Below are 13,706 nucleotides of genomic sequence, written 5' to 3'. Positions count from 1 at the left end.
CTACGGCTAGCCTGGTGGGGGGCCATCCCTCCCTCCCCGGGGCCCTTCCCCACCCAGCTGGGATCTTAATTCCTTACACGTAGGTGGCTGCTAGGGTCATCTCAGAGAATCAGCATAGGACCCAGTGTCCTGCCTGCTTGGGCACCCCCCTGTCCCTTGGGGTCTTCCATCCTGACCATTCCCATCCCAGCTGGTGGCCTTCTTTCCTTCTTGGGACCCAAACAGGATGTCCCAGCCCCCACCCCCAAGCAGGGACCTGCCTGATGGAAGGCACGGGACTCTGGGGGAGGGGTCAGAATTTGCCCTTTGGCCTCAGGCTGAGGTGAGCCAGCCACTCCTGCTAAGATGGGGCTCTGAACTCCTGGGCCCCCAGACCCCACCTCAGTTGCCATAGTAACCCCTAGGCCCTTTTGGGAAATGGACAGGTGCAGAAGGTGGAGGTCCCCCCACCACCACCACCGAGGGTCACAGGAGGTTGGCCCTTTGGAAAAAGCCACATTCCCCATGCTTAGCCTGCACCCAGTGATTAATCTCATCGTTAGAAATGTCAGAGTCCTTAGGACCACCTTCCACGAGCCCTGGATTCCTGTGAAGATGGACAGTGCAGTCTTTTCTCCTGTTCCCCAGAAGCCAGAGGGCTGGACGCCCCACCCCCAAACGGCTTTGTCCAAAGAACAGCCAGACCTCCGTCCCACCTCCAGTCCCCCTCCCCTCTGGACGTTTTGCAGGGCACCCAGCCCTAGCCTCCCCCCACCGCCTGCACACCTGTGTCCCCCCCTCCTATTTCACCGCCCCCCCCAAGACCCACCTCACAGACCCTTCCTCCACCACAATCATGTGGAAATTCACATTTCAAAAATAAATTTTATTTTCTCTCTCCTTTTTTGAGGACAACTCAAAACTGAGGGACTTGAACGGCATGCTCCGGAAGAAAATCTGAGGAGTAAGGGAGAAAACCTGTATCAGAGGCGGACTCAGCTCCCGGTCGCCAAGGTTCTGGGGTGGGAATGGTTCTCACCAGCGTCTGCCAGCCTGTCTCTGTTCTGGCTCTGCGTTTTCTCCCTGGGGGTTGTGGGGAACAGAGGAGGGTAGGTGTCCGCTCCCCTGCTGACTCATCCCCACCCACCCCTGCTCTTCCCCTTTCCCAGAACTCACCTCCTCCTCCTCTTCCTCTTCCTGGAAACACATTCTCTGGTCACGGTGGGCACTAGGACCAGCACAAGCACAAGCATCCCCAACAGGACGGCCACAAAGTTGGATGCTTCTGGGGTGCAGGGGACAGAACGTAGGGACACAGGTCAGGAAGGCATGGGGGGAGGAGACACTCCCTTTGGGTCCTAAACTGCCACCCAGCAAGGATAGCGTCCCTTAACTCGCTGGGTGTGGCTAGGCCTCCCTCCAGAAGGCTGTTGCTGCAGGGCCTTGGCACCATACCCCTAGGATCCCTTTGAGTCTCTGGACACACAACTCCCATCAGCCTTGTTAAGGGGGATGTTCATCCCGCTGCTCCCTAGAGTACCATCTAGGGGGTACCATCTTGGCCAGTGCTTCTCAAAGAGCAGCCTTGGAATCACTTCCCTCAGTCACCTGGGAGCTTGGTAAAAATGCAGATGTCTGGGCCTACTCCAGACCTACCTAATCCAAATCTCGGGGCGGGTGGGGAGGAGTCCTAAAATGAACAGGTTGAAAAAGCCACCCCTTCCCCACCCTGGCCCGATCTGAGGGGAGATAAAGTCGGTGAGAACTACTGGCCCAGAGGCTCAAGGGAAGTCTAGTTTGGGATGGGGAGAGGTACTGGAGAGGCTCAGGAGGGACACAAGATGGGCAAATAAGAGCGGGGTGAGGCAAGACCAGAGAAAGGAGCGAGGCTTCAGAGAGAGGATCCCAGACTATGGCCAGTTCCCCCCCCATGGAGGGCTTGGTTTTCCACAGTTTCAGCCACCCACAGTCACCTGCGGTCCAAAAGCAGATGGTCCTCCTTCTGACGTAGCATCAGAAGATCAATAGCAGCCTAAGGCGACCTCACACGGCCTACATCATTCCCCTCACCTCATCCCCTCCCTTAGGCACCTTATCATTGCCCAGCATCACAAGAAGGATGAGTACAGTACAACCCGACAGTTTGAGAGACAAACCACGGTCACATAACTTTGACTACAGTATATTGTTATAATTGTTCTATTTTGTTGTTGTTAATCTCTTACTGTGCCTAATTTATGAATAAAACTTCACCATTAGTATGTACATGTAGGAAGAAACACAGGATTCGGTACCGTCTGTGGTCCCAGGCATCCCCCTGGATGGGGGGTCTCGGACCACAGATTAGCGGGGGCCACTGCATGTCGGTAGCGGATGGGCACAGGGACTCAGATTCTTTGAGAGCCCTCGTTCTGCTAATCTCTAGGGCTCATATTAGATCATTATGTTTTATAGAATACACATTATATTAATAATTTGCTATCTGTTAGAGATCTATAACAGATATCTATTAAACGATAATATTAGGGGCACCTGGGTGGCTCAGTCGGTTAAGCGTCTGCCTTCGGCTCAGGTCATGATCCCAGGGTCCTGGGATCGAGTCCCACATCGGGCTCCCTGCTCAGCGGAGAGCCTGCTTCTCCCTCCCCCTTTGCCTGCCTCTCTGCCTACTTGTGCTCTCTATCTCTCTGTCAAACAAATAAATAAAATCTTTAAAAAAAAAAAAACAAAAAACGATAATATTATATCTATGGAATAATACTAGAGCAGCCGGCGGTAGGGAAGGGGCTGCGAGGGTACAGGGCCTGGGAAGGAGTTCTCACCGGGCTTTCCAGGGGGTGGCACATCGCGAGGCTCCGTGCAGAGCTGTCCCCCATAACCAAGTTCGCACTCACAGGTGAAGTGGGTTCCCTGCTCCCGGCACCGCCCATCATTCTGACAGGGGTTCTGTAGACATGGGCTTTCTGTGAGGATAAATGGGGTTATGGAAAGTTCTAGGAGGATGCCCTCAGCCAGGGAGAGGGGAGGTCATAGAGAGCTAACGCCAGGAGACTGGCTTACGCTCAGCACGGGGCCTGGCAGAGAGCAACTGTTCAGTCCCTCGGCCCCTCCCGAGAAAGGAGGAAAGAGCGGGATTAAGCGGCCCGACTTGTGACGGCGAGCGGGAGGGTCTCAGGCACAGGACCGGGAGGGATGATCCTCCACCCAGCACCCCCACCCCACATACGGGGGCAGCTTGAAGCCCCGGGGAGGTCTAGGCTCACCTCGGAAGCAGCCACGAGTGAGGTTCCCCAGGGTGCAGATCTCCCCAGCACGGCAGCTGAGGGGCTCACACACCGGCACCCCTGAGCGGGCACAGATGCAGCGCTGGGAGCAGTCCTCCGTCACAAAGCTGTCACCCCGCTGGAGAGGGGAGAAGGGCCGGGAGGAGGCGGTCTGGCTTTCCCCGCTCCTCGGGCTCTCCTGCCCCCGCAGGGCCTCCCCCTCCCAGCGCGGACCTGGTAGTAGACGCCGTGGTCGGTGCAGCCACAGTGGGCCAGGGGGAGGCTCCGGGCCCCACTGTAGACGTAGCCCGGGAGGCTGGCACAGCCCTCCACGCAGGGGCCCTCGCAGTCCCTAGGGGCCGTCGGGTGGGCACAGGAGGCCGGGCAGGGTGTCATACAGCTCTGGTAGACGGTGTTGGCCGGACACGCCAAGGCTGACGGGAAAGTCGGAGTGAGCGTGAGCGGGTGGCCGGGCGGGGGCGGGGCCAGCAGGTATGGGGACCGTGGGGCTGGCAGGTGGTGGGGGAACAAGGTCACCCACCAGAACACAGGGCTTGGAAGAGGCCCCGGAGGCCGGAAGAGTGGGCCGGCCTCGGTTGCCTTCGGGTCTGACATTAAAGCGTGCTAAGGAAGCGGAGGAGAAAGCTGGGCACTGACTGGCAAGAAGGAGAAGGAGCGGGATGGGCTGACAGGGGTGCGGCGTGGCTTGCTGGGCGGGGCAGAGAGGGAGGCTGGCTGGGGAGCACGCTGACGCCGGGCGTAGGGGAGTCGAGGAGTCAAGGGCAAGGCGGGAAGCCCAAGGCGGGCAAGGGTGGGGGCTCAGAGCCGAGCAGAGGGCAAAAATGGCCAAGCGGGTCGGGGAGCAGCTGCTGGGGAAGGTCAGAGCCTCACCACAGCGGGTGCGGTCCCGCCAGCTGGTCGGGGTGGCGCCCGCCTCCTGGCAGATGATGGCGTACCCACTGAACACCTGGCAGCGCAACTCCTCTCGCGCTCTGGGGCTGCGGGCGGCGCACAGACCCAGCACACAGTGCCTGCGGGCAGCAGAGCGGTCAGGGGGCCGTCAGAGGGGGGGAGGCAGGGAGACCCAGCCCTGCAGAAGAGGACCTGGAAGCCCCAGCCCAAAGACATCAGGCAGGGTGTGCGTGCGTGTGTATGAGTGTGAGCACCTGGAGGGCGGGGTATCACAAGGAACTGAAGCCGCAAAGAGGAAGAAGTGAGCCATACAGAGCTCGGATCCCAGAACTGGCAGCAGGACCCGGAGGAAGGCCACTCCCGTGGGGCCTGGACCCTGGACTCACTCCTGGAAGGGCTCCGGGGCCACGGTCTGGTGACAGGCAGCAAAGGGGCCCTGGGGGTCCGCCAGCACCCCGCACGCCGGGGTGCTGTGGATGAGCTCCAGCTGCTCTGGGCTGCATTCCGACACAGGGAAGCCTGACTCCTCCTCCTCCTCCTCTTCCTCCTCCTCCTCCTCCTCCTCCTCTTGTATGGCCCTGGGGCAGAGAGCAAGAGGGGGCCAGGTGAGGCCCCTGAGGATCGTGACCTTGGGAAGAACTGGGGAGGAGGGGTGGGGAGGCACGAGGCAACACCTGGGGCCCAGAGGGCCGGTGCCCCCGCAGTCGGTCTGAGAGGCAATGGCAGGATGAGAAGATCCGACACATCTGTCTGGGCTCTCGCCCTCGGGAGTCCTCCTCTGCTGAGGGTACGGGGTGAGCGGGCGTGGACAGAGACCGGGCTGCTACTCGCCTCCCCAGGCGCCAGGCCTCCCTGCTCCGAGCCCCAGCCCTCTCACCTTGAGAAGCGGGCGAGGTCACCTGCCTTGATCCTCTGTACCTCCCAGCTGTTGCTGAAGCCCACGAGGTTCTGGGTGACGGTGCCGTTGGGCAGCATAAAGTCATTCCTCTTGTCCCCGTCAAAATTCCCGCACAGGCCGCGCACGAGCCCCTTATACTGGTTGGGCAGCGTGATCACTGCAGGAGGAAGGGGTGCCCAGAAGTGAGGCTCCCCACCTCCTCTCCACCCCTCCTGGCTGCTCCCCTGGCGCTCGGGGCCCTGGACCCACTCAGGGCTCCTCACCGTGGCTGGCCCCCTGGCCCAGAAACGCCCCCTCTGCTCTCCCCTCCCCACTCTCAGGTACCTGCGTTTTTGCCTCCATCGAAGGTGACAACCATCTCGAAGTCAGTGATCAGATACAGGCGATGGCCCCGCAGGGCAACCTGCAGACGGTCGCTGGGCTTGTAGGGGATGCCCATCTTCTGGTTGTTGACCTGGAGAAGGCAGGCAGGAGCCGCAGAGAGTCCGGGGTCGACCTGACCCTCCGCTGCCTCTGCGCACGGCCCGGTATCTGGGTGCCGTCATTCCATGGAACGAGGTACCCCCGTAGGCTTTGCTGCCCCGCGTGGCAAAGGCCTCCCCGAGGTTTACACCCTTTGCAGCCATAGCCTCTTCCTTGCAAAACACTTGACAGAGAGGACGCCCCCCATACTACTCAGCCTGGCTCCCCCTTTGCACCCTATGTTCTCTCCCTCCCTCTCTCTCCCTGTCTCTCTCCAACCTTTTGCTCCATCCAACCGCTCTCCGCTGCCTCTCCCCACGACGTGAGTGTGACACCGATTCTGACCTCGATGACCTCGATGACGAGGCAGCCTGGGCCAGGAACTTCCCGGCTTCACCTGTGTTCAGTGGCCTCCCCAGCCCCTCCTGGCCTGGCCTGGTTCTTACCACCAGCTCCAGATGAGCCTTGAGCTGGACTGTGTAGCCATAGATGATCACGATGATCTCGTGCAGGTAGATGGGGCTCCAGGACGAATACACTTTGTTGCGCCCCTCCACGACCAGAGGCACCACCCCAGCCGGGAGCACACCAGTGGTCTTTATCAGAGTGTAGGTCATGCGGCCCCGGAAGAGGTAGCTGAGGCCATCAAATGTACGGTAATGGGGGTCCCCGTAAATGGAGCATTGTTCGGACTCTGCCAAGAAGGGCCGACCCTGAGAAGGGACCCTGCCCGGATATAACAACCCCCCCGAATCCCTCTACGGCCCTGATGTCTCTGGTCGCCCTCTCTCTTAGCCCTGGGCTCCCTGGCTCCTTGATCTTCAACCTTCTCTCTTTCCCAGCCCCAATTACAAACCGGGTTCTATCCCCTCTTTCTGCACTTAAGAGAGTGAGTCCCAGACTCGGCCACAGAGCTGGTGAGAGCCCGAATGAGGCCCCAGGCCCACCCCGCGCCCGAGCTGGGGCCCCTTCCGTCTCCAGACCGGCCCAGCCTGAGCCCCTCTTGTCCCGCCTCTTGCTCTGCCTCCCCGATGAGCCCTCTTACTGTTAATTTCGCAGTTGCCAGTTCCCCCGGGCTGGGGCTCGCAATGGGAGCCAGGGGGGCACCTGAAGGGCTGGCAGTGAACGGTTCCTGCGGTGCAGGCACAGCTCCTCCTGCAGCGAATGGAGATCCAGGTCTTACCGTCCTAGAGAAGCCACGGGGAGAACCAGGGAGTGAGGAGGGAAAGGCCGGTTCCTCTTCCTCCCGCCCGGTCAGCCTAGGCCCACGGTCTGAAAGGCTTCGTTGGCCCAGGCCGGAGGCAGTTACGGGACACCTGCGCCCTGATGTCCCTGTACCACCTCCTAGAGGCATCGCGTTTGGCGTCTCACATACGTTGTTCAGGAAGTACCCATCTTACAGATGACAAAACTGAGGTAACAGACTCGGGAGTGGTACCCACAGGATTCGAGCCAAGGCCACGCTCCTTCCACTATGCCATGCCCCATCCCAGTTACGTGGATCCCTCAGGAAACCCCAAACCACCACGCACCCCCAGCCCAGGCCTGGCCAGACAGCACCCCGCCCGGTCCCCAGCCTGCATCCCCCAGGGCCAGCCACAGAGACACAGGTGCCCCAGGCTGACAGAGCCACAGGGAAGGAGAAAACGCCAACCTCGAGGTGTCCCCACCCCTATTTCCTGTCCCCACTCACGGGGAAGGAGCTGCCGTAGTCGTCCGTGCAACCACACTGAGTCCTGGGCACACACCGTTGCCCGCTGAGCATGTAGCCGGGCCGACAAAGGCAGCCCTCCTTGCAGGTGGAGGGGACTTTGGGGCCACTGCACTGGCCCGTCAGGTCCAAGCAGGAAGGTGGGCAGGAGGGAAGGCAGGTTGAGTAGCTGCTGTGGGCAGGACATTCCAGAGCTGGGGGAGGAGGGGGGAAACGGTTACTGAGCGTGGGTTCCGGGCCAGGCCCCAAGGAAAGAAAGGAGTAAGAATGGCCCTCCCAGTCCAGTGTGGGAGACCGAGGTCAGCCAGCAGCCACAGCACCCTCGATATGTATGGTCAGTGAGTGTGGGACAGGCGTGCGTGGGTGACAGGCTCACAGAGCAGAGCTGCTGGAGTTCAATAAAACCCTTTAAGCGAAGTACCTGTGATCACATGGAAATGCTCACGGATAGCAAGAGTCTGCAACATAAAGAAGTCAGTTGTCCCTTAGTTAGCATATTCGTTTCAGATGATCCCAATAAAATACACCGGCAGGATTTTGTTTGGGTTTTTAGTAGGGCGAGAAAATATTAAAGTGGAGAGGAAGATATGAACAAACCAGAAAAGCCAGGAAAACGCTAAAAAAAAAAAGAAAGAAAGAAAGAAAAGAGCAGTGAGTAGTGAACAGTGAATGTCCCTACCAGACATGAAACTCTCAACAATCACAACACTGGGTTACTGGTAAGTGAAGACAGATGGAGCAACGGAGGGGAGAGGAAGCCCACACAGGGACCCAAATACGGATGGGAACTCAGTATAGGATAAATCATGGCATCTCGGTCAGTGGGAGAAGAGACTGGTCATTTAAGACACCCAGGTGTCTGCCAGAAGGGGTGCCTGGTTGGCTCAGTCGTTGGGTGTCTGCCTTCGGCTCAGGTCATGATCCCAGGGTCCTGGGATCTAGCCCCGTATCGGGCTCCCTGCTCTGCGGGAAGCCTGCTTCTCCCTCTCCCACTCCCCCTGCTTGTGTTCCCTCTCTCGCTGTCTCTCTGTCAAATAAATAAATAAACTCTTAAAAAAAAAATCTATCACTATCTGCGATAGATAAAGGACCTCCATAAGATAGTTTGATAATTCCAAGCAGCCGGTGGAAAAAATGGTGAAGGGGAACAGAGACAGAGCTCACAGCAAAGGAGATCGGACAACTCCCAAACATATGAAACAATGCATCACCTCACTCATAACAGGAGAAATGCAAATTAAGACTCTTTGTACTTTTCACATATCCGACTGGCAAAAATCCGAAGGTGTGACAATGCTCTGTGTCGGCGAGGCTGTGGGGAATCAGGCACTCTCTCGTGTGCTTCTGTGGCAAGCCCCCTATGGAAAGCCAACTGGCAACATTGCTCAGAAGAACGAATGCACACCGTCCTCATCCAGGAATTTATCCTACAGACAGACGTGTGCATACGAAATCATAACTGTGGAAGGCTATCCACTGCAGCACTGTTTGCAATAACAATTGGAAACAACTAGAAAGCTCACCAAAGGAGACTAGTTAAATTATGACAAACGAGGGACACCTGGCAGGCTCAGTCGGGGGAGCATGTGACTCTTGGTCTCCGGGTTCTAAGTTCGAGCCCCATGATAGGTGTAGAGATAACTTAAAAATAAAATCTTTAGGGCGCCTGGGTGGCTCAGTCGTTAAGCATCTGCCTTTGGCTCAGGTCATGATCTCGGGGTTCTGGGATCGAGCCCCACGTCGGGCTCCCTGTTCAGCGGGAAAAGCCTGCTTCTCTCTCTCCCACTCCCCCTGCTTGTGTTCCCTCTCTCGCTGTGTCTCTCTCTGTGAAATAAGTAAAATCTTTAAAAAACAAAACAAAATAAAAAAGTTCCTGAACCATGTGAATGCATCACACACTAAAAACACGTTAACCACTGTCTTAAAGTTTAAAAGGTTCTGGAATTACATAACGTGTTGGTTGCAGAACCTTGTAAAGATCCTACAAAACAGTGAATTGTATATACTTTTAAAGTGGTGAATATCATGGTATGTGAATTCTAATTTGAAAAAAAAAAAATGTTTTAAGAGCTACAGAAGGACGCCCAGGTGTCTGCCAGGAGCCGAGAAGAAAGAACTTTCCAAGTGCAGGGAGCAGCATGGATAGAGGCAGGGAGGGGTGTGGAAAAGCAAGGCCTGTGTGTGCGTAGGGGGGGAACGGGGTAATCTGGTGCAGGGGGTGGGCCGGCACACAGGGAAAGGGTCGAGAGAGGACAGGCCAGGACAGCCGGCAGGGTCTCAGCTGTCTCCGAAAGGAGCTTGGACTTAACCTTGCAGGCAGGAGCCATGCAGGGGAGTAACAGTCACATTTCCTTTGGGAAAACGGCGCTGGTGAAGAAGCAGATGAGAAGCCGTCTGTGTTGTCCCGGGGGAAGGGGCCCTGGCTGACAGCGTATTGTGAACGAGCCACGTCAGAACAACGAGGCCAGGCATAGGTCAGGAACAAGGGGAAAGGAGGACAGGGAGCTTTAAGGGGTACAGAGACAGAAACGAGGTGTGGGAGGGCCTGCGGTGACCATAGGGGACACTCACGGCAGAAGCTGCTGTTTCTCCAGATCGGGGGCTTGAGCCCCTGGGCCCGGCAGGCGGCCCCGAAGCTTTCCAAAGATTCACAGAGGGCACGGTTCAGGCCTCCAAACTGACAGAGGTTGTTGGTACAGCTGAGCAGGAAGGGCCTGAGGACCATGTGGCTGGCACACTTAGCCCAGGCTGGAGCCTGAAAGGCCGTCTGGCACCGTTCCTGGGCTCTGGCTAGGTCAGCCTTCCTGCAGTTTTTATTCGGCTTCTCCTGCGTTTCTGTTTGGACCTTCTGGTCATCTGGTCGGCATCTGCAGGAGAAAAGGATCATCAGAGGGACGGCCACTGCCCCCACCTATGAAAATGACTTGGCACTCCCAAGTGACTCAGAAGACCGCCCCCGCCCACCCCACCAGGCTTGTCTTCACCAGGTAGCTGGTCTGAGACCTGGCCACGTTCCCTGCAGCCTCAGTCCCCTCCCACATTTTGAAGCCAAAAAAGGGAAGACTTTCATGTTTCCCCAGGTAGGTCCCGGGACCCAGAGGCCCCCCAGGTAGGTTCCCGGGACCCAGAGACCATCCTCTGTCAAGGTACACACATACAGGAACGCTCTGGTCCTCCTATCCCCTGCCATATAGTCTGGGATCCCAACTCGCGTTCCTATGAAGATGTAGAGGCTTTGGGGACAATTACTTTGGGTCATTCGCCCTATCTTGCCAACTGTCCACCAATTCAGTGTCATTCTGGGCTAGTTCATCACTGGGCATCATGAGCTCATCCTCTTCCTCATCATTGAAGTTCCCACACAAGCCGCAGACCTGGGGGGGCAGGTGAAGGGGCTCTCAGCGGCGGGGGGCAGGCAGAAGAGTCTTTCTCCCGGGTGCCCGCATTTTCGCTCCTAAGCAAAAGGCGCCCTCCCGGCCCTCCTCCTTTCGGGGGAATGACCACTTGGGTCTGGAGAGGGCTCAGCGCCCTCTGGAGGCGGACTCCCCTGGAGAAGAGCTAGGGGTTTCCCCCACCTTTTGGTAATAGGCTGTAGGGAGCTGGACCTCTAAGAAGCCCTTGCCGTCAAACTTGACCTGCAGCCCGATGTTAACATTGAGTACGGTGTAGATGCCGCTGGCTATGATTCTGACCCCCCGGATCTGGGTGGTCGAGGGAAGAGTGACCTGTGTGCCGTTGATCTACAGAGGCGGGCAGGGCAGGTGAGCGGGAAGAAGGACCGGAGCCCCCTCCCCAGAGCGGGGCTGGGGTCCTCCCTTCCCCACCCACACCGCCGCCCAGCTCACCAGCACGTGGTGGTCCTTCCCCAAGGTGACCCGGGTGTCCGAGATGTCGATATTGACCCGGCGGAGGTAGAAAGCAGGGGAGCGGCCTCTCGGCTTCCCGTGCTTGCCACTGATCTTGAAGAAAGGCAGGTCCATGGTGGAATGGCACGCTTTCACCAGAACGTAAGTGCAGGTGTCCCGGATGGTATGGCGAGTGCCATCGAACGTCACGTATGGGGAGCGGTCCGAGGTACGGCATACTCCCATGCCTGGCAGAGAGGCAAGCGTGGCTGAAGAGCTGTCCGGCCCCCACCAGGATGAGGCTTGCAGGCCGAGTGGGGATTACTGTCCCGTCAAAGCTCATGGCCGGGAGAACCACGAGGGAACCCGAGGAGGAGCCCTTCTTGATGGCACGGGGGTCATCGTTCCCCACCAGCTCTTTGGGACAGCACGGAGGGGGGCCGGAGCGCTCCAGGTGGCGGGAGACCGGGAGGGGGAGTCGGGGAGAGCAGGCGCGGTGACTTCAAGGGCCTCCTACCCGCTTGGCGGCAGCGCAGCAGGCCGTCCAGGGGCCAGCACAGCCGGCCCGGCTTGCAGGTGCTCTGGCGGCAGGAGATGTTGCTGCTCGCGGAACAGGTGCAGAGCCTGGAACACGTGTTGTCTGTGTACCAGCTCTCCCCGACCTGTGGGACGGGGGCATCAGCAGAGCCAAGAAGCCGGAGATGGACGGAACCCCCCCCCACCAGCGCCCCCGCCCCCGGGCTCGCTGCCCTTGACTCCTTGTCTCCATCCCTAGCCTTCCTCAACCTTTTGGCTTCTGGACTGGCTGCTCAGCCCCCTACACGGGCCTCCCCGCCTCCCCCACTACCCCTTCACAGGCTCTGAGCCCTCCTGCCCTCAGACATGGGGCGCTGCGGTCTAGCCCCTCACCGGGTGGTAGGAACCGTCCTGGTGGGTACAGCCACACTGGCTGAAGGGCACACAGGAGGTTCCGCTCAGGATGTGGCCTTTCTGGCACTCACAGCCTTCCGTGCAGGGCAGCCCTGCTGGGCAGTCTTTTGGGGTGTTCAGGCTGAGGCAGGTGAGCGGGCAGGGGTTGGCACAGGGGCTGTAGCTGCTGCCGGGGGGGCACTTCAGAGCTAAGAAGAAACCAGGGTGAGGAAGAGCAGTGATTTCCAGCTCCCGGGCCTCGGGGCTTCGAGAGTTCCCGAGAATGTTCATCAGAGGAATGGGTACACAAAACGAGGCCCATGCATACAGTGGAATAATTTTCAGCCTTAAAAAAAGATACTCTGGCCCACGCTCCAACATGGATGAACCTTGAAGACATGCTAGGTGAGACAAGCGGCTCACCAAACGAGAAATACTCTATGATTTCTCTTATGTGAGGTCCCTGGAGTTGTCCAATTCATAGACACACAGCAGAACGGTGGTTGCCGGGGGCCGGGGAGGGGAGAACGGGGGGTTCGTGTTTCATGGGTGCAGAGTTTCAGTTTGGAAGATGAAAAAGTTCTAGAAACGGGTAGTGGTCCCAGGTGAACAGCAGTGTGAACGTACTTTATACCGCAGAACTGGATACTTAAAAATCATTAAGATGGGAAATTTTGTGTTATGTATATTTTACCACAATTAAAAAAAAAAAGAGTTTCTGGAAAAGAGAGTAAGAAAGGAAGGGAACAGCGCTGGCCTAGGTCAGACGGGAAGGAGGTAGAAACCAAATGGGGGTGGAATGTCTTGGCGAGGAGGGAGTCAGATGGAGGAGGCTCCCAGGGCTAGCAGACAAGTTGAGAAGGGGGGTTGGCCTTGGAGAGACTGGAAAGAGGTCAAGGGAGGAGGGTTCCCTGTGGGGCTGAGGGCCAGGCTGTGAAAGGAGAGCGGAGAAGGAGACTTGAAGGAGAGGAAGAGAGAGGGATCTGGCGGCTTTGGGAGCAGGTGGTCGGGTCACTCACGGCAGAAGCTGCTATTTCGCCAGGTGAGGGCCTGGCCGGCGTGCGCGCACAAGGATGCATAGGCCTGCAGGGAGCGGCACAGGGTCAGGGAGTCACCCGTGGTCCCGCATTGGCCATACACACAGCTGGCGAAGCTGGACTGGGGGGGCACCACCCCGTGGCACTGGGAGAAGGGTCCTGGAGGATGAAACAATGTACCGAGCGTCGGCTTGGAAAGGAAAAGAACCACCTGACTCCTTGGGGGTGAATTCAACATCCAGTTCAATCAAAACCCAGTAATTATTGGCGTGCTTGGGGGGCTCAGTCAGTTAAGCACTCGACTCTTGGTTTTGGCTCAGAGCATGATCTCAGGGTTGCGAGATCGAGCCCTGCGTCAGGCCCTGCGCTCAGCGTGCAGAGTCTCCTTGAGATTCTCTCCCCTCCCTCTCTACCCCTCTGTTCCTCCCCTTGCTCGCACTTTCTCTCAAAATAAATAAATAAAAATTTAAAAAACCCGTAATTAGGGGCGCCTGGGTGGCTCAGTTGGTTAAGTGACTGCCTTCGGCTCAGGTCATGATCCTGGAGTCCCTGGATCGAGTCCCGCATCGGGCTCCCTGCTCGGCAGGGAGTCTGCTTCTCCCTCTGACCCTCCCCCCTCTCATGTGCTCTCTCTCTTTCTCTCTCTCTCAAATAAATAAATAAAATCTTTAAAAAAAAATCTTTTTTTTT

General features: G+C 57.9%; 1 protein-coding gene across 1 annotated transcript in view; it reads right to left on the bottom strand.

Moving 5' to 3' along the window:
* Nucleotides 1–844: 844 nt before the first annotated feature.
* The window catches only part of ZAN (zonadhesin), a 33,384-nt gene continuing 20,522 nt past the window's right edge, over nucleotides 845–13,706 (bottom strand). The window contains exons 30-49 of the mRNA XM_081822773.1: nucleotides 12,999–13,258; nucleotides 11,980–12,188; nucleotides 11,588–11,732; nucleotides 11,071–11,318; nucleotides 10,801–10,965; nucleotides 10,475–10,599; nucleotides 9,797–10,092; nucleotides 7,208–7,419; nucleotides 6,560–6,701; nucleotides 5,961–6,208; nucleotides 5,377–5,506; nucleotides 5,032–5,209; nucleotides 4,541–4,732; nucleotides 4,134–4,273; nucleotides 3,477–3,676; nucleotides 3,243–3,381; nucleotides 2,802–2,942; nucleotides 1,156–1,264; nucleotides 1,019–1,062; nucleotides 845–936 (exon numbers count right to left, since the gene is read on the bottom strand). Of these exons, the coding sequence (XP_081678899.1) occupies nucleotides 896–936; nucleotides 1,019–1,062; nucleotides 1,156–1,264; nucleotides 2,802–2,942; nucleotides 3,243–3,381; nucleotides 3,477–3,676; nucleotides 4,134–4,273; nucleotides 4,541–4,732; nucleotides 5,032–5,209; nucleotides 5,377–5,506; nucleotides 5,961–6,208; nucleotides 6,560–6,701; nucleotides 7,208–7,419; nucleotides 9,797–10,092; nucleotides 10,475–10,599; nucleotides 10,801–10,965; nucleotides 11,071–11,318; nucleotides 11,588–11,732; nucleotides 11,980–12,188; nucleotides 12,999–13,258 (3,364 nt within the window). The 3' untranslated portion in view covers nucleotides 845–895. The remainder of the gene's footprint in view (nucleotides 937–1,018; nucleotides 1,063–1,155; nucleotides 1,265–2,801; nucleotides 2,943–3,242; nucleotides 3,382–3,476; nucleotides 3,677–4,133; nucleotides 4,274–4,540; nucleotides 4,733–5,031; nucleotides 5,210–5,376; nucleotides 5,507–5,960; nucleotides 6,209–6,559; nucleotides 6,702–7,207; nucleotides 7,420–9,796; nucleotides 10,093–10,474; nucleotides 10,600–10,800; nucleotides 10,966–11,070; nucleotides 11,319–11,587; nucleotides 11,733–11,979; nucleotides 12,189–12,998; nucleotides 13,259–13,706) is intronic.

This window comes from Leptonychotes weddellii, chromosome 5, assembly GCF_054177405.1.
Source record: "Leptonychotes weddellii isolate Sample4059 chromosome 5, ASM5417740v2, whole genome shotgun sequence".
NCBI classification, from domain to species: domain Eukaryota; kingdom Metazoa; phylum Chordata; class Mammalia; order Carnivora; family Phocidae; genus Leptonychotes; species Leptonychotes weddellii.
The sequence above is the reverse complement of the archived record's forward strand: the minus strand, read 5'-3'. Positions and strand labels throughout refer to the sequence as shown.